Raw genomic sequence first — 25,436 nt, forward strand, 5'->3', positions numbered from 1 at the left:
TTGGTGGATACGTTCTTTAAAATTGATCGTGTTTGAGTTCTATAAAAAATTTACAAATGTAAAACTTGGTATAAATTTTACAATCGATATTGAATCTTTTAAATTATTCTTTTATAACAAAATTGTGAAAATTCTGCCATCAAAATTGGATAGAAATGAATAAACTCCATTTGTGATTTCTCAATATGGTTACACAAGAAACGAAAATCGCCTTCAAAGTAATTCTTTTCATCTCAAATAAATTTTACCTGTAACATTATTAAAAATTTAAGACGAGTGGTTCTAGAAAGCTAAAATGCATATTTACTACAAAATTTAATATAAAGATAATGCTTTTATTAATTGTTTACATTACTAGGTAGTGTACGCTCTAGTATGGTTATTTTTTACAAGTTATTATTTTTGGGGTGCACAAGAAGTAACTGTAACAACTCCGATTGATGAATCTGGCTGGGTACCAGATGGAGCATTTGCATGTGAAATTATGCAAACTGGAGCACAGCCTGAAGAGCAAAGCGCTTAATATTATTAAACTTGCATAAAGAAATTAACTGTAATAAATTTTAATTATCTGTCTCTGATACAATAAATGGTGCCAAATAAATGTGAACAATTGAGTACAAATGTTTATTTACAACTAAGTATGGAACTGATGAGGAACTCTAGTTATCATAAACATTAGTTTATTCATTCTTTTAAAAAATGAGACTTCAATGACATTTGCAAAAAACATTCATCTACAATAATTAGACCATTTTCAATAATAACTCTATACATACATACGTATCATGCTCTGATCATAGTAAACTATCTACAGAGCTAAGAAGTTGCTATCACAAATTCTTCATATAAATTTAAAACAGATATTAAATTAAGATGTATATGTTTGTTTAAATTTATATCTTTTTAGTAAGTTACCCATGTAAGTAACTTGATACAAATAGATTTCTGTCAGTTTTCACAAACAGATAAGTAATATACATTTTTAAAAAATCAATTATTAAATTTAAAGAATAAAATCAAACGTAATTATGATTTTATTGTTTTGCTTTCTGAAGCGTCATCGTTTGAATCTTTGGTAGCCTCCTGATCATTTTGCAATTGTGCTTGCCACATGGAATGGTACTTTCCATTATAAGAAATCAATTCTTCATGTTTGCCTCTCTCTACGATTTCTCCATCTTGTAAAACAAGAATTTGGTCGGCATGTATTATCGTAGATAATCTGTGTGCTATGATGATAGTCGTTCGATTAGCACAAACTTTGTTTAACGCTGCTTGAATGTTACGTTCTGTTTGCGTATCAAGTGCACTTGTTGCTTCATCTAAAAGTACAATCGCTGGTTCTTTCAGTATCGTACGCGCGATAGCAACGCGTTGTTTTTCTCCGCCACTTAAACGGAGACCTCTTTCACCGACCTATGCATAAACCAAATAAAATAAGTATGATGAGACATCAACAGAATAATTTTATTATTAAACTCATACCTGTGTATCATAACCATTTGGAAATGAAAGAATTCTCTCATGAATGTCCGCGTTTCGAGCTGCTGATATTACATCCGCATCTATAGCTTCAATATGTCCATACTGAATATTGTACTTTATGGTATTATTAAATAATACTGTATCTTGAGGTACAACACCTATAGCTCGTCTCACGGAATCCTGAGTGACGGTTTTAATATTTTGTCCGTCAATCAAAATTGCACCCTGCTCCACATCATAAAATCTGAATAATAGTCGTATAATAGTAGATTTTCCCGCTCCAGATGGTCCAACCAATGCAACAGTCTTTCCTGCTGGCACGACGAAGCTAACATTTTTTAATATAATTTTTTCAGGTGTGTAACTAAATGTCACATTCAAAAATTCTAGTAAGCCACGTTTTACTATTAATGGACCAGCGCCTGGAGCATCAATAATTTCTTGATCTTCTCTCAGAAGATCAAACATATTTTCCATGTCAACAAAATTTTTTTGTATTGCGCTGTATTTAAAATAAAGAAATATAATTATTTTAAAATAGGTAATATAATTTGACGCTTAAGTAATACTGGCATAAATACTGACCGATAATATGTTCCAAACCAGTTTAGTGGCACGTAAAGCTGAATGATATAACTCGCAAATAAGACATAGTCACCAATGGTTAAACCTTGTTTGGTTATAACCTATAATCATAAGTTAATTATATGTATTTGTTAAATATTTAAATTTGAAACAATTGGAATAACTTTTTGTACTAACCATATGTAAGCAAAGTAAAGAACCAGCAAGCAAACCGCTGCAAACAATTATATTTTGTAAAGTATTTAAAATATTTAATGTTATCATTGATTTCCATTCTGCAGCTTGGAATTCCAATATTGCTTTTCTATAACTATCGACTTCATATGATTCTGCCCCATAATATTTAACAGTTTCAAAATTAAGTAAACTGTCTACACTTCGTGCTTTTTGAGCATTATCTGCTAAGTTCATACGTCTCTGGAACTTAGTGCGCCACTCAGTAACCAAGATTGTAGCAGCTAATGTACAAAAATATTGAAATTTAATAAAAATTCTGTGATTTTAATAATGGATACAGAAGTGTTAAAGATGTAGTATTTGCCTATATAAAGACTCATAGTCAGAAATACAATTAAGCCAAACCACTTGTTGTAAGCAACAACAAAGAATGCAACAGCTACAATGATATCAACAATTGTTGGAACAATTGAAAACAAGATGTAATTGAGAAGATTGTTTACAGAGTCTGTCCCGCGATCCATAACTCTTAAGACCTCTCCAGTTTTTCTTCCTAGATGCCAACGTAAACTTAAGCTGTGTAAGTGTCTAAAAAAACGTTTAAATATAAAGATTAAATGTAAAAATATAAAAGATTCTACGAAAAAAGATTATTTACCTAAACAATTCTACTTCAATTTCTCGAGTTGTATACTGTTGTATACGAATCCACAGAAATGATCTAAGATTATTTAGTAACCCCATACCACCTGTACCGCCACCTTGTAAGAATTTGAATGCTACATATATTAATATAAGATCCCACCTGTTATGAAAGTTAAACATTTTATGAAATACACCTATTTATTTATTTTTGTAAGATTTTAATGAAAACTTTGTATACCTAAATAATACAGGAATGTCAGTGACACTATCCACAATTTTTTTATTATAAATTGGAACATATAAGTTAATTAAACGTCCCAACATAAGTAGTCCAAAACAAAAAGTAACACGGAGTTGGAGCATGAAAGATTTTGGCCATAAAAATGGTATCAAAGTTTTTATCTTATACCATGCATTCTTCCACGTAGAACTGGTATCCTCAGGTCTCTGAAAATATTGTCAAAGCTATATTATCATGAAACACAAAATTTAATAAATAATTAATGTTAACAGATAACTATTTATATATTGATATAACAAATTTCATTTTCTTTATATATTCAAAGCTTTTATTTCATCCAATAGTGATTACAAAACCTTTTTTCAATTAAATTCAAATTATCCACTAAGAATATATTTCAATGACTTACACCTTGATAATATCTTGACCGTGGAGTTGGATCATTATTTAAAGTATGATATTCAGAATCTGTATTGCCAGTTATTCCTGGAGCTTTGAGACCTAGAGCAAAGATAATAAGGTTGCTAACATAACGTAGAATGAACAGTGCCATCTCAATCTGGTCTGTTAATCTGTAAATAGCACACACATACATAAGAACCATCTCACCAGATATAATATACAAATATAGATAGTTCCTTAATCATGTGAGTATTTAGAAAGCTTATTATTATTATTATTTTAAAACTTACGTGTTTAAATGAAACCACCATTCAACATTACCAATATTAACAAACACAACATTTTCTGCAACAAATGCTAAAGTCCAAAAACCCAATAATACAAGTCCATGTCCTTGTGGTGGCACACTTGGTAACAGTTTATGCCTTTCTACCTTTAGTATGTATATTGAATATGGATACACAATTATTGTTAATACTGTTGTGAGAATCTAAAAATTAAAATTCATTATATTCTAGAATTAAAGAATATTATTAAGAATAAAAATTGAACATAATCTGTTACCATGTAACCATATATTTTATTGTCATTCAAAACTGTTCCTTGTAGAATTATTCTTGCTACACTAAGTATTGGAACAAAATAAAGGAAGAATTTTTGAACATTGTACAATTTATTTCTAGGTAATAAAGTTGCAGCAGTTTCTGTCCCATATTTCCGATACATCCAAAGTTGAATTGTACCAAAAATTAATAAATATGAAGAAATAATTGCAATACTGATAGTGTCCATGAAGCATTTGGACATTCCATGGTCCACCCAAATATCGGAAAAGGTAATATTTGGAGGACAGTAAGTCATCGTAGTATTCATCTTTGACTCTTTCAAACTTAAATTTGCCACTCTTCTAGAAGGTCATAAAAGTAACCCTTTAATGGTAATGTTTGTTATTATATTACAAGTTTATACTATTAATCACCGTATTATTTAATCCATTCACAATTATTTTAATTCATTATAACTTCTAGTTTATTGATAACATCTGAAAAAGTATATAAGATACATTATATGTATATTGAAAGCATATATTTAGATAAAAATGAGATTATATAAGTTTTATTATGTTTAGAGTTACAAAATTCTAAATATCACTAGATACTCAAATGCCACATAAAATTTATATATTTTTATATAGTTTTACAAATTAACATTGACATTAACTAAAATATATCATAATCAAAAATATCATACTTATAAACATAAGATAAATCATAACATCATATTTTTATAATATAAATTAATTTCATATTACATCATTTCGCATTAACGAATAATTACAAAAAAAGGTGCAACAGTAAACAATTTTTTCTAGAAATTTATGATGTCATTCTATTTCAATATAAAACGTGAAATAATTAAACTATTTACCTTTTTTTTCTAAACACATTTGCTTCGTCACGATAAACCTGTAATCGAATTAATGTTTTGTAAGACTGAAGATGCAAATATTTTTCTAAAACGACCTAACCTAATATATATAGTCGTAGAGTTTAATGAATCCACTTACAATAATATTGTTACATGAGGATAAGACATCGATTTCAAGAAATAAGAAATCTTTTTACAGACATTTACAAATTATTTTCTCTAAATTAAAGAAATTTACATTATATCCGACGTCAGAGTAGAGAAATGCACTTCTACATGTCACTTCAATTTAATGTATATATGTATATTTAAAAGCACATGACATGACTAAGTAGTTATGTCTATACCTCGTGGGTATATGATATATAACTACGTTTTTATAAGAAAATTTTGAAAATACGAGGTGTTTTTTATTACTTTTACCATATTGTATGCACATTTTTTAACCAATCTGCTATATAGTGAGTAATGACTTACATAAAGTATATTTTTTGTACTAACCTAAAAGTTATATGAACATAACCTAAAACAAATATACATACAACAATTTTTATTAACTAAAATTTGACAGAAATTTATTTCGTTTATACTAATTAGTCATGGCTAAGGGTCATAAACATTTGAAACGCCTAAAGTCTGAAAAAGCAAAGGTAAAACTGAAAGCAAAGAAAACGAAACATTTACCAAAAGGATTAAATGTCACAGATCCTTCATTTAAAGTTAAAAAGATAGTCATACGAGAACAGTTGAAGCAGCATGATGAGACGGACATACTTAGCAAGAGGAAGCTTAATATTAAGGTATTATTCTGTATTTATAATTCTATATCAAGATTCAAAATAAGAATTTGATTTTTAGGAATTATTGTCACGTTTACAACATCATAATTCAACAGTTCGACAAGATGCTGTGAAAGAATTAAAAGAAATTTTGTCAGAACATTCTTTGAAATTATTAAGTTCACAATTTGGACCACTTTTGCAAGGTGTTTGTGCGTTGTCCCTTGATAAAGAGAGAGATATTAGACGTAACTCTTTGAAAGTTTTGAGTCTAATCCTTGGACCAGTTTCTAATGATCAACTTAATCCATATTGTGATGTATTGATTTCCTATTTGAGATGTGCTATGACACATATTGATCCGTATATCAAAGAAGATGCCTTACTTTTCTTGGATGTACTTATACAAAATTGTAGCAATATACTAGCAAGAAACAGTTATAAAGTATTGCCAAATTTTTTAGATATGATTTCCAGATTGCATACAGAAATGAAACCTGGAAGACAATTAGTAACAACCTTAAATTCTAAAACTACTAATGTTAAATGGAGGATAAAAGTATTAGAAAGACTTGCTACTATGTTTAGTTCTATTGTTACCTTTTTTAAATCTCAACAGATTATCAGTCCAGGTGAAAGTGCAAAAGTTATAACTGTGAATAAAAATACTAGATATATTCCTATTTATACAAATATAAATTCTCAGAATTGTGAAGTTGATTTTGAAAGAATTGACAATGAAGGAAGAAATAACAGTAATAATACTTTAGATGCAGATGAACTTATGAGTTATATAGAATTACTCATGCCACTTATATTTGACAGCTGGGTTGAAGTATGTCCAGATGAGAAAAATGTTGACTACTCTGCACTTCTGATTTCTACAGAAGCATTGGAATTATTAAAAAGTACTGTAGAAATAATACAATTAATAATTGAATGTATAGATATATTATATACAGAATGTGATGTAAATATGAAATTTTGGTTCAAAAGTAATTTCCAGGATTCTTACACAAAGAATTTCGTTTCAAAATTTCCATACAATAAATTAGGTGCTACAGGATGTTTCCTTCCTTCAATAAGAAATAGAAAACGCCAACAAGATTTTGCTATAGATAATTCATATGACATTTGTTTAGGATATAACTTAGCAATTTGTCAAATTTATGTATGGTTTACATCGATACAAAGTGATGATAAAATGATGTCTAAATTAATGAAAAATTATTGCACATCTATAATTAAGTATTTAAATGGTATAGTAGAACCTATTTCTAGCGTTTTCAGTTAAGTTGATAAAACATATATTAATGTTTTTTTCGTTAATAGGGAAACTTGAAATCTGGTCTGACATAAATAATACTGTATTACCACAACTGACTAAGCTTCTGAGAACATTATTTTTAAAAGCAAGTAAAGTTTGGTACAAAAATCACCTTGATTTAAGTGAAACCTTACAATCAGTTGTAAATGCATGTTGTAATCAGTCAAAAAGGGAGATGCAGTTACAATTATTTTCTGTGATTAGCGAGATAATGTTAGATCATACTTTACATGAATTGCACAGGTAAATAATTCTACAATCTTTTTTAAACCTGTCCCTAATGTTCTTACAATAATGTCTAATTTATTATAGGGAAAGTGCATTTAAAGAATTTATCTCAACTTTGCCAAATCTATTGTTAAAGTCAAAAATACATGAAAATACAATACAAATAATAAATAAAATTGTGCTTCGTTATAGAGGTTGGATTCAAAAAGAACTTGTGGCAAATTACAAAGACATTATAGGTAAATATACTTAAAAATATTATATTTATCATTGCATATACGCTTACGAACAATGGCATTATTATTCGTATTACAGAAAACGCTAAAAAGATTGAAATTATCGGATCCGAAGACAACAAACAGTCTCGTCTTATGATATGTAATTTGTTTTACTTCTTAGATACCCAGATCTTCTACTAAGCAAAATAAATATATATTTTACATACATTTTTGTTACAAATTCCTACGAAAACTGTATTTTTCATGTTTTTAATAAATTACTAATAAATTACTATTAAAATTTCAAAAATATTATTCGACATTGAAACATTATTAGTAATATGCAATCGTTAATTTTATTAAATTATTGATAATTACTTGATAATTATTACAAACATACACTATACATGTACAACAATTACAAGCATTATTTTGAAAATGTTTGTATCGTTTTACAGCACCACTCTTAAAGTTTCGAAAATACTTCGTAATACTTACGCACATATATTAGTACTGAAAATTGTAAAATCGGGTAAAGTATTTTCAAGGTACGACTTAAACTCTAGTTACCATATTTGTATTTCGTGGTGATTCATCATCAACGAATGAGTAGTTATCAAATGCGTGCAATCCATCATTGTTTTTAGACTCTATTTTCCTATTGTTTTGTAAATTCGTTTTAGTGTCATTATTATAAGATTTCTCCTCTGGATACGTTACGTTAATGATATTTTCTACGCTCGGAGTTAATGGTAAAGTTGGTAATTCTTTACTGAGCGTTGGCCAACTTAAGTTGTTCTTTAGCTCGTGTTCTATTCTTAAATATTCCTTTTTAGATTTCTCAGGTTTGTAAAATTTCGATTTGGATTTTTTCTCAATTAAATACTCTATAACAAACGTTTCAACGAAGAAACAAACTACAAAATTCGCAAAAGCGAGTGCTAAAATAATAATCCTCCAGTCGTACGCTGGAGGCAAGAATAGTTGAAGCATATTTACTATCCAATTTGCTGGATAAACCGTGATATAAGCGCAAACGATGGTCAATAATATTATGGAAGATATAAATGCAATATTCGTGTAAATGGCTTTTCGATATGGTTTCCCACGTGAAAATATTATAGCCATCGTTATATACTGGAACATAGAAACGCAATAAACGGAATAATTCTCATAACACATATATCCAGTGTCATTGCTGTAAATGAATGGTGTAAACCATGGAAAAGTGCGAACCGCATGATAAGCGATAGTTTGAAAAATCGTCATTATCAACATATGTACAGACAAAGAGAAGATCGACGTGAAACTTAGCAAACTAGTCATAGGAGGTTTTTTTACTAACTGCTTTTCGTACGCTCGAGTTTTTCCGAAAAATGAAGCAAAGTTAACGATAAGACAGATATCGATGAACAGAAACTCCAAATCTGTCAGATCCGAGTCGATCGAGTAGAGAATAATGACAGATAAAAATTCTGTCAATGAATAGGTGACCATAAATTTGAAAATTCCAAATGACGTAACTAGTGCAGCACGACCTTCCTTTATCACCTTTGGTACGCAGGTTATATCCGGTACTTTGGATGTGAAGGGGCTCGCAACGCTAAAAACGATATTTTGCTGAATGTTACTACATAAATATTCAGAATAATTCTAGAAATTTAAGCTAACTCTCCTTGTAAATAGAAAGTTGTTTCTTGTCTCCAAGTGTATAATTAAAAAATAAACTGAGAGCAAGCGTTGGCTAAATTTTTAGAATCATTATATAGTATAAAAAATATATACATAAATTATGTATGATAAACTTGACATATATGAAAGTTAAGTCGCCCGTGGTTATTACGTAAAAAAATGATGTAATTCTTTAGCATTGAGATATTACCTAGATTCTGCTTCGGATAAAGATATGCCTGCGTGTGCGGCTCTCAGAGCACCGCAATCATTAGCACCATCTCCACACATAGCTAGGATGATTATAAAACATTTTGAAATGGCTATTGTACAGGATAATGAAATTAATGTACGGTAAATGTTAAATGGCGATGCATACCCACATAATAACCAAGTTGCATTAATTCCAACACTAATTGTTGCTTCTGATCGCTGGTCATCCGGGCAAATATTGCACCACGGACGCAAATTTTTGCTATGATATCTGGATAATGCTCACGCAATAATTGCCATGATTGGCCTGTTAATGCGAATCGATAATTAGTGTTGCCTATATTTCGTTCTATATCTTTCAATTCCAGTATGTTCAGTTTTTTATTATGAAGACTCTGGAAAAAAGAAATAGCCAGCTGTTCTCTTCAATCTTTCTGAATATCAATTTTGAAAATTTCCATTGGAATTTAAGGAATTTACCAATTTTGAAGACATTTCTTGAGCATTGAAATAAATCTCAGGCTGTGATTTATTTTCTTCCATAACTACCGTCACATCTATCACAGATTCTTGCGGCGACAAAATGCCACATTCTTTTGCAACGCTCACTGCAGTCTGAATGTTATCTCCTGTGAATGTGAAAAGTGAGCGAGTCATTTTGCTATCCAACAACTAATACTAATATGTTGAAATGCCATCGTACGGAAATTGCTAAACTCTAATTACCCGTAATCATTAAAACATGTATGTTAGCTGTTCTTAGCTCCTTGATCACTGGTATAGTTGGTGCCTTCAACCTGTTTTCCATAATAACTAAGCCTAGAAATTCAAGGTTCTGTTCGACCGCATCTCGAGGCAATTTCATTATCTGTGCAGGATAGAGGAAATTTAATCGAAAATCTAATTGAATATAGAAAATTGGAAGTTTATAAAAAAAAATATCAAGTTGATTATTTTTACCTTATTACTATTTTCGGGTAATTTCGTTTGTCCCATAGCTATCACTCGATAACCCTGTTCTGTGTAACGTTTTAAACAGATCATTATATCTTTCGGTATGGTTTCGGGTTTGCTTAAACTAAGTATCATCTCGGGTGATCCTTTCGTGTAAGCTTTGTACGTATCGGAACCCAGTACGCGTACTATCACAGACATTCGTTGGAGAGAGCTCGAGAATTGATATTGTTGCACTATTCCAATTTCCGATATTTCATTCATATTTTGCGTGAAACTATTGTTTTTTGGCGGTTTCACGATTGTTGGTGCTACGAGATCGTATTTATTTGAATGTTCGTTATTGAACTCTTCTAATATCCATCCGGTACTTTCGAACATCTAAAGCAATAATTAATCTAAATCAATAATTAATCATTCCTTTTTTCAATGATACTTCGATTCAAGGGTGATTTCTGTATAATTGTAATTTATTATAGTAGATTACCTTAACGTCTAAAGGATCCCCGCAGAGTGTACCATTTATTAATGTTAAGCTATGACAAACTAACATTCCCTCAAAGAGAAGATGATTGTTTAATTTGGGAATAGATCTTTCTGCTTCACCGAGAACACCATTCGTACAAGGCACAATGCCCCACATATCTAAACCATCTTCTGTTAAAGTACCAGTCTGTACATAGAAATATACAAAAGATAATTAACTAATATTATATAATATTCTCAGATTTAATATTATATATGTTATGTAGACTACATTCTTCTAACCTTATCGAAACAGATGCAATTTATACTGCCAGATACGTTAATAACTCTATTACTAATACAGTATATTTGTGCTCGTTTCAATCGTACTTGAGCGTATAGCTTTCCTACGGTCATTGCTGCAGGTAATGCTGGTGGAATTACTATTGTTATTATATCTAAAGCTTTTATCACTATATCTCCCGCTGTGATTCCCCTGGAAGCCTAGAGAAAAGAATATTTGTGTAATATTTTATTGAAGAAATGCATTAAGCTTTTATTCTTGGAAATGAAAATATAAAATGTACCTTGGTTACAATAGTGTAAATGAAACCGCATGTTGCGATAAGTGCTAGTATGCCAATAAACTTGTAAGAATCTTGATCGAACTTAAAATCTGCAGGGGGTGGGTACAAGATAGCAGCGACCAAAGAACCTTTACTCGTATGGAATCCTGTTCGAATAACTCGAGCTAGAACTGGTTGGTCGTTGTAACTTCTAGTGACGAATGCGAATTAACAGTTAAAAATAGTTTACAATTTACAACGTATGCAATTATGCACAGTTCGAACAAGGTATTACCTTGTTTGGATAATAGTGGTGCCGCTATACATCGTATGATGAGAGCATTCTTTAGAATCGTACAAAACGTGACGCGATGGTAATGGGGTTTTCGTTACGGGTACAGATTCCCCTAAAATTTTATTCAGTAAGTGAAAACTAATTAATGCAGTAATCAACAAGAGTATTCGAACACTTCTAGAAACTCTTTACGAATGTTATTATCTGTGTTAATACGAAAAATTTTGAAAACTACAATGAGACTATCATGATTGTATTGGTAAAATTTGAAACAAATGTGTATTTAATACAAGTTTTATACAATACAAATAATATGTAAATAAAAATGTTTTAGGTAGGTGTTCAAAAAATTTCGTGAAACATTTACAATTAGTTACAATTAGTTTATGACTAATCATACCAGTCAGCATCGATTCGTTTAAAATGCATTGTCCTGTTAAAAGTACCGCATCGCAAACGACAGTGGCCTGATGCTTGGGTAGTTCTATGATATCACCTGGTACTAAATCACTGCTCGGTATATTTTCTGTCACTTTAGAGTTCCTGTACACGCGAACTGTTTCCGTGGATGTGACTGTACCGTGAAGATTGATTTGATTCTGCAAAACGTTTCTCGTTTCAACATGAATATAGGATTCAAAGAGGTCTATGGAAAATTTACATTTACGCTTTGGGCTTTAGACATTTATAAATGGACTCTGGATTGCTGTAAAATTTCTAAGAAGAAATTACCTTACATACACTGTTCCAGTACATATTATAGAATAAATATAGCGAGGTTGTAAGAACTAGGAAACAAATAACTAGGAAAGGCCTTCAGTTTAATTATTCAGGAACAGATCTGAACTAGTCTTTTCTACGCATTAGCCTAATCTAGATTAGTAAAATATAACGTTATAAAAATTAGACTTTTGATAAAGCTAACAAGCTTCCCGGTTAACTTTACTCCAAAATAAAATTCTTTTACGACGTTTTACTTAAATAATGCCCGTTTCAGAACGCAATAAGGTTTTAGAATAGCGTTTTTACCTTACGAGTTTGTATTATAGAGCTGATAATTCCAAACAATGACATACATATGATTGCTGCGGTATAGTATAAATAGCCTTCTGTAAACCACACACACAGAGTAAATACTTGAAAAATGTAAAATGGATTCAAGACTTCTAACAATAGTAATACGCCTATATTTTGCACAGGAACGCCGATTTCATTGCTTCCGTATACGATCCGTCTATAAAATGAGAAGAGATATCAGAATAATAATCATTAATTTCGAATAATACTCTGAATGTTAAATAAAAAATGAATGTAATGAATTAAATTAAAAATGAATGTAATACGGCGTTTTATTTGTTGGAGTAATTGCTTAATTATTCCGAATCTTTTAAAATCATGATGTGAATGCATAAATTATCACTTATTAGATTACTTTATCACTACCTAAGGCATTGTTCTTCCTTAGAGAGTCCATGATTATTATTAAGATTAAGATCCGAACACAGTGTGTACTTGTCTAGGCCTACCAATCTAGAAAATGTATTTTGTGTAACGTCCCAGATGTAACATTGCTTTTTACACCAGAAAGCTCTGACCTCGTACATTTCACACTGTGTGCCATTCTCTAAATTAATCTTCAACTTTTTACACCTGATTTTCTCCACGAACTCCTCATCATTGCTACCCAAATCTCTGAATAAATCCCGGGTACTAATAAAAAAGAAAATCTCTTTGAATCTGTGAAGATTATATTGACAGGAAGTTCAGAACTGAACCAACCTGATATTCTTTGCCGAGATAGTCTTCACATCCTTCACGAAATATGATTTATATTTTCCTTGATAGTTATCCTAGATACGAAATTATATCCATAACTATTAATTAAATAATTTATGTTAATCCGAAAGATTAGTTTCTTCGTGGATATTTTAAATAAATATGTTTTAAAGGATGAAATGGTCGAAATTTTGAATATTCGATACGATTGATATCTATATTTTTAAAAATTGATAAAAAATTTCTAATGACGCATAGTTCAAGATTCTTACAGTTATAAGCAATTTCGTGGCACAACTCAAAGAACATTTGTTGTGAGTAGCATAGAGATGTAATTGGGGATACCAGTGGAATAAGAGTCTGATCCACCCGATGGTTAATACGTAAGAAACATAAGTCAGGATACTTTTTGATCTGCTCTTTTCGAATCCATAAACACGCTAAAAGTAACATATCAAGTTTAATCAAGATATCTGTGAAATTGTACTATAGAATAAATTATTGTAGATACTCACCATGTCTTCATCCTGACCAGTATGAATCTTCTGCCACTGCACTCTCGATGTTTGGTCATCCTTTATCCCTAAACAAAGAAAATCATAAAAATACAATGATTTCGCTTTTATTTTAAATGTTAGACCGTGAAATATTTCTCGACATTCGATATACATAATGTGTATTAATGAGAGAAATTTTTCGAATAAAACTGCTATTATATGTTTTGTGGAAGATTACGTAACAGATAACTTTCATTGGAGACATTTTTCTCTTATATTTTTACTTCCGCAAATATCCAAGGTGACAACTTTTATTGAACCATCTTATACATGTGTGCGAATACTTCAGTGAAAGTTTTTGCTTCTGATAATTATACACTATGCAACATTAGTGACCTACACTACGTATTAAACATGTAATTAAATCGTGCAGTTTATCGATACATATCATTTTTTATATAATTCCTTTTGTTTGGGCAATAATAATCGAATCGATATCAATTAATAGCAAGTTATTTGTAGTTGTAAAAATGTCGGTCTTTTCCTTTTTTTTTAGATTTAATGGTAGAACTCAAGTGCAGATTTCTGACGTCTTACGTTATCGTTGCGATGAATCAAAGCTGTTCGCGCGAATCACTCGAAGGAAACGTTTTCCCGTTAGAAACGATAATTCCTTGGCAAACACTATCCGGTTATGTCGCGATAGTGTTCGCTCGTTATCAGGTCATCAGACGTGATTTCGTCTTAGATAAAAAAATATATATTTATAAGGATTCTGCGGAAATTTGTCATTAGCGATAACTGAGGAACGTGCAACAGCGAATCTTCTTATCGCTCGCAAATAAAAATTCTTTGGTTATACGTATTTGAAGGTTCGCGAATCTCGGTTGTTGACGTTATTGTCAGTTCGAAAGATTAGCGAACACGTGGATTGATGCCGTTTACAAACAATTGCTTATTTTATCAATGTATCATTGTTTTATTTACTTTTTTATTTTATCATTAAAATAATATTTTATTTGCTTCAATATCTCCTTCCGTTTCAGCATGTGTTTACTTTCAGTAACTGAGTTGTGGGTGTTTATGAAATATGCAAATTTACTTTTTTATGAACGCAGAAGTGAAAGAAGTGAAATCTACGCAGAGATTTGTTTCATCCGCTAAATATCATAACCAGTAGTATGCTCTGAATATTGTATATATTCTTGAGTAATAATTCCTTGAATTTCCTACAGATACATAAGTAAATCTGCAATCTATATAGTTTAATTTCTTCTTTATTTGATAAAATATGTAGATCTCTAAATTGATGGCGGTATCTTAGAGATTCTTGTCATAACTATTTTGAAACAATATCTTCGATTCGACCTTTCCATCCAGAATTTATACGTGAGAAGACTAAAAAATCAATAGCAGCAGAAATATAATCAGAAGATGTTTTTGAATATACGTCACACATGACTCACCATTGGATGTTGTCATAACTTTAAACTTTTGCTGCTGATGGTCCTTTCGAGTTCTCAAGTTCTTTTCTTAAACTTGAGACGCCGTCAAATACGGATTTCCGCTTGTACAAGCCGCAGCTAGAATAAAATGTAAAATTTTCACATAAATGAAGAGAATTTTCTATTGGATAATTTTAGAAAATCAATGATCCTTCGCATATAAATAAATGATCAGATGCAAAAGAGATGAAAAGATCGTGTTTAAATGATCGTGTTAGACCTAATTGTAAATGAAGAACAGATGACCATGTTCCTTGCGAGGAATTAAACGGCGTACGGAAGGAATACTAATGCGGTTATTTCGTGAAAGAAGACACTGCCAGAACAGATAGGTAGGTCAAATAGGTAGTTCGACACTGAACATGATTACAGTGACCGTGCACTTGAATTACCACATAATAAGTTGTTGGCGAGTCAAGTGGCGAAATTACAGCCAGCCACGTGTACTGACTAATCTATGCAATCTTATTCAAGTTTTCGATCAAATACAACCAAATGCAAGTGGAACAACAAGACAATTTGAATGTCCATCTACATACACCGGTGAACAGACCAATTAAATTATTCTACCTTTTAGACAATACTTTTCTATTGTTAGCAAGACAGTTTCTTTCTTCACACTGCCTTCATCGTTATTTTTAACACTGAGTCGACAAATTAAAAAACGTATAATATCATACTACAAGGATAAATATGTTTTTGCAAAAAGTACACTCTGCGCATAAATGATTCTAATGCAACGATAATTCGATTTTGAGTAGCATAGAATTTCTACATAATCTTCAGAGAGTCTATGTCATAAAGACGAATGATCCATCATTTATTAAACTATCGTACAATTATCTGTTATTAAAGAAAAAAGAATTGAAATATTCATTCAAAGGATTAACAGACTATGAATGAGTAATGGTAAAAAAATTTTTGAAACAACTTTTATGCACAGAACTGTTCTCTAAAGACTTATCCTTCTTTTGATTGACGTTTATCTCAAAAGAGCAAGAAGCATACAAGCGATCTAATCTGGCTCTTACTGCATAAATTGAAGTTCTTAGCATGTTCAGTCTCGCCACCTTTCATTTCCTCATTTCTGATTTAAGATCTCCGTAGACCTTGCAGAACTCTTTTTTTTTGTCCAGCTCCTTCGATCAATGACGATATAAACGTGTTCGTAGTTCACCTTTTCGTATCAAATTCACAATCAGTATAAATTACTTCGTATAAATTTCACAATCAGTAATATCAAACAGAGTTGTGGACATTTTTTCAACAACTGTCCAAGGTTTGATTGTATCGGAAATCAAATTGCGATACATTGGAAAGCTGCATCATGGACATATATTTTTTTCTCTGTGATATCATTCTAGTGTGAACCGGTTGAAGAATAAGATAAAATAGGATTGCAAGCACGTGTCCTGTTATTTCACTGTTATCGTACAATAATCATGCTGGCTAAAGTATTCTTAGATGATTAGTTCTTTTATTTACCATCTGTTACACACGCGTTCATAGTATGTTATTCATTCATTGTAGAAAAAGATTCTAAGGTGTAGGCTGTCGCAATATCTTCCGCTTGAATTGTCATTTTTAACATAAAATGACGACTAATAACGATAATTTGTTTTTGTATTCTAACGTCATTCAGATCTTGATATAATAGAGAAATAATTACGATCCTGACTTATACGTGAACGCATTTTTATTTAATGGAATTCTACGTATACTAATAGCTCTAATTAACTCGATAAACTTCATCTGACTTCGTAGTAAAAACTGTATAGAACGGTGAACATTACTTTTAAGTCACAATTCGTGTTAGTTCTGTATCAGAGTTTTCCAAGTTTCTATCAACGGATTAAAACTTCAACTGCAAGAACAGCCGAAAATATCTGCAACATATTTCAGGCGTATTAAAATTTACTATGACAAAGGTAATACATTTATAATAATTTCAAGAACTTCTAATATAGAACAATATATTGTCGACATTTTGTCAAATTAAAGATACTGTTAATATATTGGCTTAGAAAAAGATAAAAGAACGCAAAGCTCATATGTAATAGAACAATTGATATGTAATAGAACAATTCTTCAAAAAAAAAGACAATTTGTATATTTGAATACGGTATGTAAGTACTTTCTTCAACATTCTATCGTAGTAAGTAAGTGTATTATAGTTAAATAGTTCTTTCGACGTTTAATTACAAGAAACCCAATAATTTATCGACTTTATTTTTTCATTTTATAAAGAAGTTATAAAAAAAATTAATTTACTCATTACTCTGAATGAAATTTATGCTAGGGCGCAATGTATAGGCATTGACAAATGAGTGTAAAGATAATAATTTGTTTTTTATGTATGTATGTTGAAGTACATTCTAGCGATAACAAAAGTAATACGTTTAGACCTAATTTATCAGTAATCAGTACATAAATTCCAAGGTAAAGGAGACATAGTAGTATTGTGGAAATATGATATTTGTATCGCTATTACTCCATACTATGTATAAACATTACTGTTTATACATAGTTGCATGGAGCCGATAACGGCAATGCAATGTCCATTTTATTGTGAAATGCGTGTCACGAAAGGCTTTTATGCGAACGGTGTTATTTATCATGTCATTAGAAATGCAACTCGCGCTTCTATACTTTTAGGTACAAGTCATTGCATAATGCAATACCCGCAACTTTAGTAACTCGTTCTTTCGCAAAGATCAGTGATCTGTGAATGAGAAATGGAAAAGAGAAACAAAAATTGATGTCTCATAGAAAAATTCGCGATTGCGTGTATCGTTTATAAAAAGCTACTTTTCCTTTTCATTCGTGCTGATTTAAATGTTCAAACTCTACTGATTGATGAATTAAACTGTTACTTTCACTATGGTTGCTTGTTTCCGGTTCATTTTTATCAATGACTAGAATAAATCGGCGAATGTATGTATATCGTTACATTATTTGGAACAATCGGAAATTATATTTTGATGGTAAAATTAATCAAGATTCTATAAAACAAAAACAAATGAAAGATTAGTTTGTGAAATGTGACGGTACAATTAAATAGTTGGCGATAAATAAATAGATACTAAAAAATATTTTTACTTACTGATTTGCTTACCGAGATAAGTACAAAATTGTGTGCAGTTTACGTTATAAAGAGAATACAAGAAATAGTCTTCTATTCTTCATTTATTATCGAAGAAAGCAATTATCGCAACATAAGTTGATAAATAATATCGCAAATTTGATGTTGTTTATGCTATAGTGAATACACCCTGGAATGAGTGCTGAAAACGTATGAAATATTTACAGTGGCTACAAAAAGAATTTGTACATATTCTTATTTTGCAATGAAGTATATTGTCATCAGCATCTATACATTCTTTATTCATAATGTTAATTTTTTGTAATCGCATGAAAGTACTATTACAGGATACGAAATTTATCATACTTGATTAATATGCGAGTATTACAGCAAATGCAATAATGTGCAAATAGCTTTTGTAGCTGTTGTATAAATAGAAGAAACATACTCGAATTTTTAGTAATCCTTCCCTTGGTCCAATCCCTTTATTTTCACGGGGACGTAGTCCAAGGCTTGTGCACGAGTACGTGCATTCCCAACGAACTTTTAATCGAGCAATTTTCACCGCTACTATATCTTCACAAGAAACGCGAAAGATTTACAAGTAAAGTTCTTGGCTGTAATTTTTGCTCGCTTTTGTGTTCAATATTACCGATACTAAATCGTAAACTCACTATGATTACGACTTATCGATGCACGTGATAAAGACCGAGGAAAATTTTACTTCTTTACTTCAAGGATCATTAAAAGGAAATATTGAAGTCAAAATCAACAATGATATATATCGAATCGTGTATGGTATCAATATATCGAATTATAGTAGGAAATGTCACAAGGTCGACGTTTTAATCGTGATCGAATCAAAAATCGATAATGTACACTTTACGAAGATCGATCGGGAATATCAAACGTTTTGTTAAAATGGTTTCGTGATAGTACAAGAAAATTCTAGATAGATTCAATCAATCGAAGTGACCTATCATTTCAACGAATGCACCACTACCTGTTTCGCGCCACGCACCCGGCTATACTGTGCCATTCTGTACCTCTCCTGTAACTCTGGTGTACGAATTTATCCCCTCTCGGTCTAGCTATCGACGATCGCTCACTTTTCTCGCGGCAGAACTTACCAATAGATCGCACACCGATACATATTTAACTCCTTTTCCTGTGGCGACACGTGACTTACGTCAAATCGACGAACTAATTTCGCAAATGGGAGCAGGTGAAAACACGATTATTTGAACAAATCAAGAGCACGTACAGCAACTTACGAAAGTATTCGAACACTTGTAGAAATCTTTTACCACTATATTCTGTGTGTTATACGAAACATCTTGAAATTTCAGTAACAGTGTAATGAGACCGGTTATCACGGTTATATTGGTACAGCTTGAAATAAATCTGAAAATGTACATGGAAGCCACAACGTATTTAGTGGAAGTACGTATTTTGTAGAAATCACAAAAGTATTTAGATCCGTATTAATAGAAATTTGTTTTATCTAGTAAATATCATAATAAATACTCTACTTTGAATATTTCATATATTTTTGCATATTATATGCATTGTGTACATTCTTGAACCTTCAAATTTCCTATAAATACAGTGGCTACTAAAAATGTTTACACATAATCGTATTCATTGCAACATTTATGTAGTGATTAACTAGGTCCAAGTATATTAAATAGCATGTCATTTACTAATATTTTCATTATGATTACAAAAATTTGATACTACGAAAATGAAATATAGAATCTGATAAAAAATGGCTTGATTGAAAAATAAGGCTATGTGCAAATATTTTTTGTAGCCACCGTTTATAAAAATCTGCAATTTATTAATAAGCCTAAATATCCAGTACGATCATCTTTAACACTTATTACATGTTTTAAATGGCTATTTATGTTTTATATTAATATTTTACTAAATATATGTTTATAGTAACTATTTTGTAACTTCTATATATATTTTCAGATCAGTTTCAGATTTAACAAATATAATGAAGACAATCATGTCTCATTAGAGCAATAACGAAATTTCGAAATGTTTTGTATAACACCTTTAATGTATACATAAAAATTTGTTATAGTAAGCGTACAAATATTTTCGTCAGTTTTAATTTTGTTTAGATTTTACTGATATCACTTCATTGACGTCAATAAGTCTGTGAGATGGAAATTCATTCACTCGAGCGTTTCATGCATCATACAGCACGCGCGATACTGTTCGATAAAGAAATGCCTTTCACTTACATATATCCGGAAGCATGGCAATGATATTTTATTAATACAGTACTTATTGATTTTACTGATACATTGTATATTTCATTGAAATAATTTGTTATCTTGTAATATCTTGTAATCTCGTGATAAAAAAAGATAAAGATAATAATCGAAATTTATATATAATTAATTAAAATTAATTGTTGGTATAAATCATATATTGTTATTTCGGAAATATAAGAGAAATGAAAGCTATTTATTTATAATTATAATAATAAAGCTATTTATTTATTTTCTAGTTTCACAACGTTCCACGTAAAAGATGAATTACGATAGCAACTGCAAATGACGAGTAGCTGCAATGCATTGACAAGTACTCGGAGATGCAAATTAACATCTACTCGTTAATGAAAATTTCGCATAGCTGTTCATATACGATGAGATTATTTCGCGTTTTCAACAACAGAGGTAATGCATTTAGCTTATTGTAAAACCTGTTTTTTTCTTTTATTCTGTGAAACATTTTATTTTGTCTGGACAAAAGTAAATGTCAATCGACGATGTTCACAGATAATTTGTTAGATTAAACATATAATTGATTTAGTGCTTAATCACATAAATCACTTTGCGTTAATCTGAGATCCGACTTTATCTGAAGTCGTTTTTATATAATTGTGTTGATATAATTATATAATTTATAAAATTATTTTACCTTAATACATATTTGATATAATTTCTTTTTAATATTTTTTATTTCCATCATTTTCTATACTGCAATATATTGTTTTACGTTTTTCCTCGTGCATTATTATTTAGGACACACATTCATTTCTTACAGACAAGACAGTAGCTCGTGGTTTGAAGGCCTAATTCTATTTTGGCACTTAAACATCCAAGCTTATCGTTTAATATCCACAATATCTTCCTTGTCAACTACAACTCAAAATACTTCTCAAATTGATATATTTTTGCTCGTAATTGCGGCTTTTCGAATATTAATGGCGATTTAATAATGATAAGGGATTGTCAATATGGATTAGTTTTGCACGTGATGGCAATTAACACAAAACGCTCAAATAATAATAATAACAAGAATAGATACTAATAGTGTTTATTGCTGCAAAATTTTGGATTGACGCAACTTGAACGCTCAAAAATTTTGTGTAAACTTGGTCTAGACAAAAAAGGAGCCTATTTAATAGATTTAAAATATTTCGGGTTTTACTTTTTTATATGAACGTCGAATTTTAGTTTCTACTATTTGGCGAATAAATAGGCCGAATGTATGATATGTAAATAACCATATATTTTCCATTTAGAAATGGGTGTAATAAAATAGAGCAAGCATACAGTCTGAGATATATTTATCAAACAGCGATATTTCAGATAAAAAGATATGCGAATAATATCACGAAAATGCCTGATAATAACATTGTTACGTGTCGCGCTCATCAGCAGAGACATCCTCAACATGATCGCTTATCTCGAGACACACAGTCTAACATGAGCCACTGTCATTTGCGGTAATCTTACCGGTTGCTGATTTTAATTTCGAAAATTATTGATCATAATATGTTATTTTCCGACATCCGTGTTATTATATTATGTCGTAAAATTTTGCCGCAACTAATGGTCAATAGTTCTTGAAAATCAAAAAGTAAAGGAAGAATAAATATTTATTTATTGCTATTTCACTAATCCTTACGGTTAATAAATAATGTAATGGCGCTAAAGATGTAGTTACTTTATAGGTTAGTGAACTTAAAATAGCGAAAGAATCATAATTTATGAAACTAATAATTCCTATAAAGTTAATTTTTTCTGCTTTTAGATCAAAAATGAGGATGGGAGAAATATTTTGGAAGTATGGATTTTGAATTATAAATGTACAATATAATATAAAAATAAAACTTTTAATCAATCAAATGTAGGTATTTATAAAAATCACAATCAATCGAGAGAAGATCACGACGACAGTGCTCCGATCTTAAACGTTTTCTAAACAAAATAAATATTTTTTGACGAATCTGCGTATCTGCATTGCATACCCTTACAAGATTACTGTCTCGTTTACACCTTAATCAGTCAAGCTTATCGAATGTCTCTTTAAATTTATAAATGGCGCAATTTATATTTGCAGGTACAACAAAACAATGAATTAAATGAGCTCAAATCAATAATGAAGTACATTTGCACATACTTTAGACATTTGTTTTATTAGAACAAATATAAGGTCCATAAATTACCACATTGAAAACATTCTTGAAAATCATCAGTATATGTCTGGAAAGCTACAAATTACTCTCTAATTAGAAAACGCTGCAAAAAAGACTCTGACTGTAATTTAAAATTCTTTTGATTCTATTTGAAATCTTACGTAAGTACATAATTATATGGAATTTTTTGCAATACTGAGGGCGAGATTAGAGATCAAACTTCGTTCAACATAAAATTTATCGATGGAATGGAATATGAATCATTGGAAAATCTACCTACAGAAAAACACTTTTCAGACCAGTTATAAGATTAAAAATTTGTATTTCTTTAGAAATTTTCAGATCAATCATGAAAAGAGGAAGCGAAAAAGTAAATTATCACAATTCAAAGTACAATGAATAGGAATTAGCTCTGAAATCATCATTTCCACTCTTCGCGTCGATGATGTTTGTTGCTTTCTTATCATAAGATCAGATATCTGCATTACTTTCTGGTTTAACTAGCGGATCGTGTAATCACAAATTAATTTTCATTTACGTGTTTTCACCCGCATGCTCATATGCTGTATGATTTTATTGTAACGCAGGTATCTGCCTCACGAAACTAATGCGAGTAAATTGCACTTCATAATCACACGATCGTACGCCTAGATGCCTACCATCGGATAATCAGGGCATATCAAGGTTGATCCAATAGATCCCCATTGGCGTACATGCGGGTTGTATTATAAAGATCTCACTTATGAAGATTCTGCATCATCAGTCCTACGCTTGTGATCGGCGAGGGCTGATATCCAGGCTAATGTCAGTGAAATTAAGATCATTGCTGATGCAAGTCTGCACCTTCAAGTGTCCTCGAAATATTTAATCGCCTATATTATTTCCAAATTTCACTAGTTATCTCTCTTTCAACGTAATTTGCATTAAATAACAAATATTTAGATAGTTCCATTGAAAAGTATCTAATCTAATATCGCAAAATACATCCCCGACAGTATTTTTTAAATAACAAATTTTTCGCAAAAAAACATATTATCCACTTCTAAATGCGCTAAAAAGTATAAAATAATTTCTTTTTTATTTATATTATATTCGGGCACATATGCAATAATGGTTCAAGTCACCTACTTACTTACAGCACAACATATTCAATATATTGCAACCTTTTCGAAGACGACGCAAAATGCCGTGAAATGTTTCTAGTTTAGCAATACTTGAGGTCTATATTAATAAATTTCAATCTTTATATGATTCAAATTTCAACAAATTTATATTTTATTGCATTAAATTGCGATATATTATAGCACAATGTCACCAAGAACATGTTTTAATAATGGTCAAATTAGTAAGCGTTGCTTGTATCCGAGCGGATACAAATTGCACTCAATGTATTAATAGTGGACAGATTAAGGAAATTATGTGTACATCAAGCTAGTCACTAACTTAAGATACAATCATTACAATTATCGATGTTGTATAATTATAAATAGAAACAGATTATATATTGGTAGCGTATTATATATTATTAGCGATTATATATTAGTAGTGTATTAGTGGTCATTTATTTTTATCTATTTATTATTTATTTCAATTTTTAATTCTTTTAAACGAATCTGGAGAATAATGTTTTTTATGGCGGAAACACGAGTTGAAGCCTATATTGAAAATCACAATCGTCGAACAATTTCCTCATGCAGAGTAAATTACTGAAATAGCGCTCGCAGGCTGCTGCTTTGAATGCAATACAGGAATACAGGAAGGAGTAATTCTAGAGGACCATTGCATACAATAAAATCAGCCAAGGAATCACGAGTTATGTTGGGACGAAACATATCAATTTCTGATGGTTTGATAAACGACACAATGGAAATCGTAAATGAATTTACATGGTCAGCACTTCGAAGAAATCAGCTAAAAGTTGGAAAATTGTCGGAGTATTAGTACTTACATAATTTGACGGTGAATCCATTGCAAGCAGATTCAAAGATACTGATAGCTACATTTCAATATCTGCAGTAGTAACAACGAAGGTTATGGAGAAATTGAGCGAAGAATACTACCCTTAATTCTAAGTTGGACAGTAACGGTATATAAATTACAAGAGACTACGCTAAATAGAGTAATTGATCTTGGCAAAAAAATTTCACCAAGATCTACGTTGCTCTCAGTCGTATAAAAAATTTGGACAACTGCCCAATCTTATCGCTTCCACCGACGAGTTTGTGAAGAAACTATCAGACATAATGAAATAAAATGGGTGAATAATAATAGGTCATTTGCAATAACAATAGTTCACAATAAACAAATTGAAAAAATTTTGTAAATGGATTTCCGAAGTCGGTATAAAAATAATGCTGATAATTGCCGATCGACCGATTTACGATTGAAGATTGTAATGATATTCAGTAGCAGATAACAGGAATGAGAATTCTCTTGGTCAAAGCTATCATTTA

At 30.7% G+C, this 25,436-nt stretch overlaps 3 protein-coding genes and 2 long non-coding RNA genes across 11 annotated transcripts; 3 read left to right on the forward strand and 2 right to left on the reverse strand.

Annotated features, from left to right (window-relative positions):
- Positions 1-3,057, forward strand: LOC143303472 (uncharacterized). The gene is made up of 2 exons (XR_013059828.1): positions 1-218; positions 359-3,057. It is a non-coding gene; the product is annotated as an uncharacterized LOC143303472 (long non-coding RNA).
- Positions 315-5,244, reverse strand: Hmt-1 (ABC transporter ATP-binding protein/permease Hmt-1). Its single transcript, XM_033331340.2, has 12 exons — positions 5,106-5,244; positions 4,967-5,004; positions 4,103-4,580; positions 3,829-4,028; positions 3,546-3,708; positions 3,134-3,342; positions 2,909-3,055; positions 2,615-2,838; positions 2,251-2,531; positions 2,074-2,174; positions 1,489-1,990; positions 315-1,419 (listed from the first exon to the last, which is right to left on the reverse strand). Exons 3-12 carry the CDS (start codon positions 4,409-4,411, stop codon positions 1,030-1,032), a joined length of 2,526 nt encoding a protein of 841 aa, XP_033187231.1. The 5' UTR covers positions 4,412-4,580; positions 4,967-5,004; positions 5,106-5,244; the 3' UTR covers positions 315-1,029.
- A 37-nt stretch (positions 5,245-5,281) lies between these two features.
- On the forward strand, positions 5,282-7,819 carry LOC117155425 (testis-expressed protein 10). Of its 2 annotated transcripts, none has more exons than XM_033331348.2 (6): positions 5,282-5,427; positions 5,564-5,766; positions 5,825-7,004; positions 7,078-7,315; positions 7,385-7,539; positions 7,616-7,819. In XM_033331348.2, the coding sequence occupies exons 2-6, from the start codon at positions 5,566-5,568 to the stop codon at positions 7,717-7,719; spliced, it is 1,878 nt and encodes a 625-aa protein (XP_033187239.2). In that variant the 5' UTR covers positions 5,282-5,427; positions 5,564-5,565; the 3' UTR covers positions 7,720-7,819. The 2 variants fall into 2 exon arrangements, with proteins under 2 accessions (XP_033187239.2, XP_076479675.1); XM_076623560.1 differs by having other exon boundaries at positions 5,290-5,427; positions 5,538-5,766.
- On the reverse strand, positions 7,545-19,562 carry LOC117155418 (polyamine-transporting ATPase 13A3). 3 transcript variants are annotated; one of them, XM_076623555.1, is made up of 19 exons: positions 18,991-19,562; positions 17,254-17,346; positions 15,422-15,538; positions 13,974-14,041; positions 13,731-13,898; positions 13,462-13,532; positions 13,126-13,392; positions 12,712-12,916; positions 12,083-12,281; positions 11,683-11,794; positions 11,409-11,598; positions 11,125-11,325; positions 10,844-11,029; positions 10,363-10,737; positions 10,129-10,270; positions 9,883-10,031; positions 9,569-9,797; positions 9,401-9,482; positions 7,545-9,121 (listed from the first exon to the last, which is right to left on the reverse strand). In XM_076623555.1, exons 3-19 carry the CDS (start codon positions 15,435-15,437, stop codon positions 8,074-8,076), a joined length of 3,708 nt encoding a protein of 1,235 aa, XP_076479670.1. In that variant the 5' UTR covers positions 15,438-15,538; positions 17,254-17,346; positions 18,991-19,562; the 3' UTR covers positions 7,545-8,073. The 3 variants fall into 3 exon arrangements, with proteins under 3 accessions (XP_076479670.1, XP_033187225.1, XP_076479671.1); XM_033331334.2 differs by lacking the exon at positions 17,254-17,346; XM_076623556.1 differs by lacking the exons at positions 17,254-17,346; positions 18,991-19,562 and adding an exon at positions 16,492-16,645.
- Positions 16,974-25,355, forward strand: LOC117155433 (uncharacterized). Of its 4 annotated transcripts, XR_013059829.1 has the most exons (4): positions 19,667-19,985; positions 21,067-21,235; positions 22,599-22,694; positions 22,908-25,355. It is a non-coding gene; the product is annotated as an uncharacterized LOC117155433 (long non-coding RNA). The 4 variants fall into 4 exon arrangements; XR_013059830.1 differs by lacking the exons at positions 19,667-19,985; positions 22,908-25,355 and adding an exon at positions 16,974-17,388 and having other exon boundaries at positions 22,599-22,793; XR_004463928.2 differs by lacking the exon at positions 22,908-25,355 and having other exon boundaries at positions 22,599-22,793.
- The last annotated feature ends 81 nt before the right edge of the window (positions 25,356-25,436 follow it).

This window comes from Bombus vancouverensis, chromosome 12 (assembly GCF_051014615.1).
Source record: "Bombus vancouverensis nearcticus chromosome 12, iyBomVanc1_principal, whole genome shotgun sequence".
Lineage (NCBI taxonomy): Eukaryota > Metazoa > Arthropoda > Insecta > Hymenoptera > Apidae > Bombus > Bombus vancouverensis.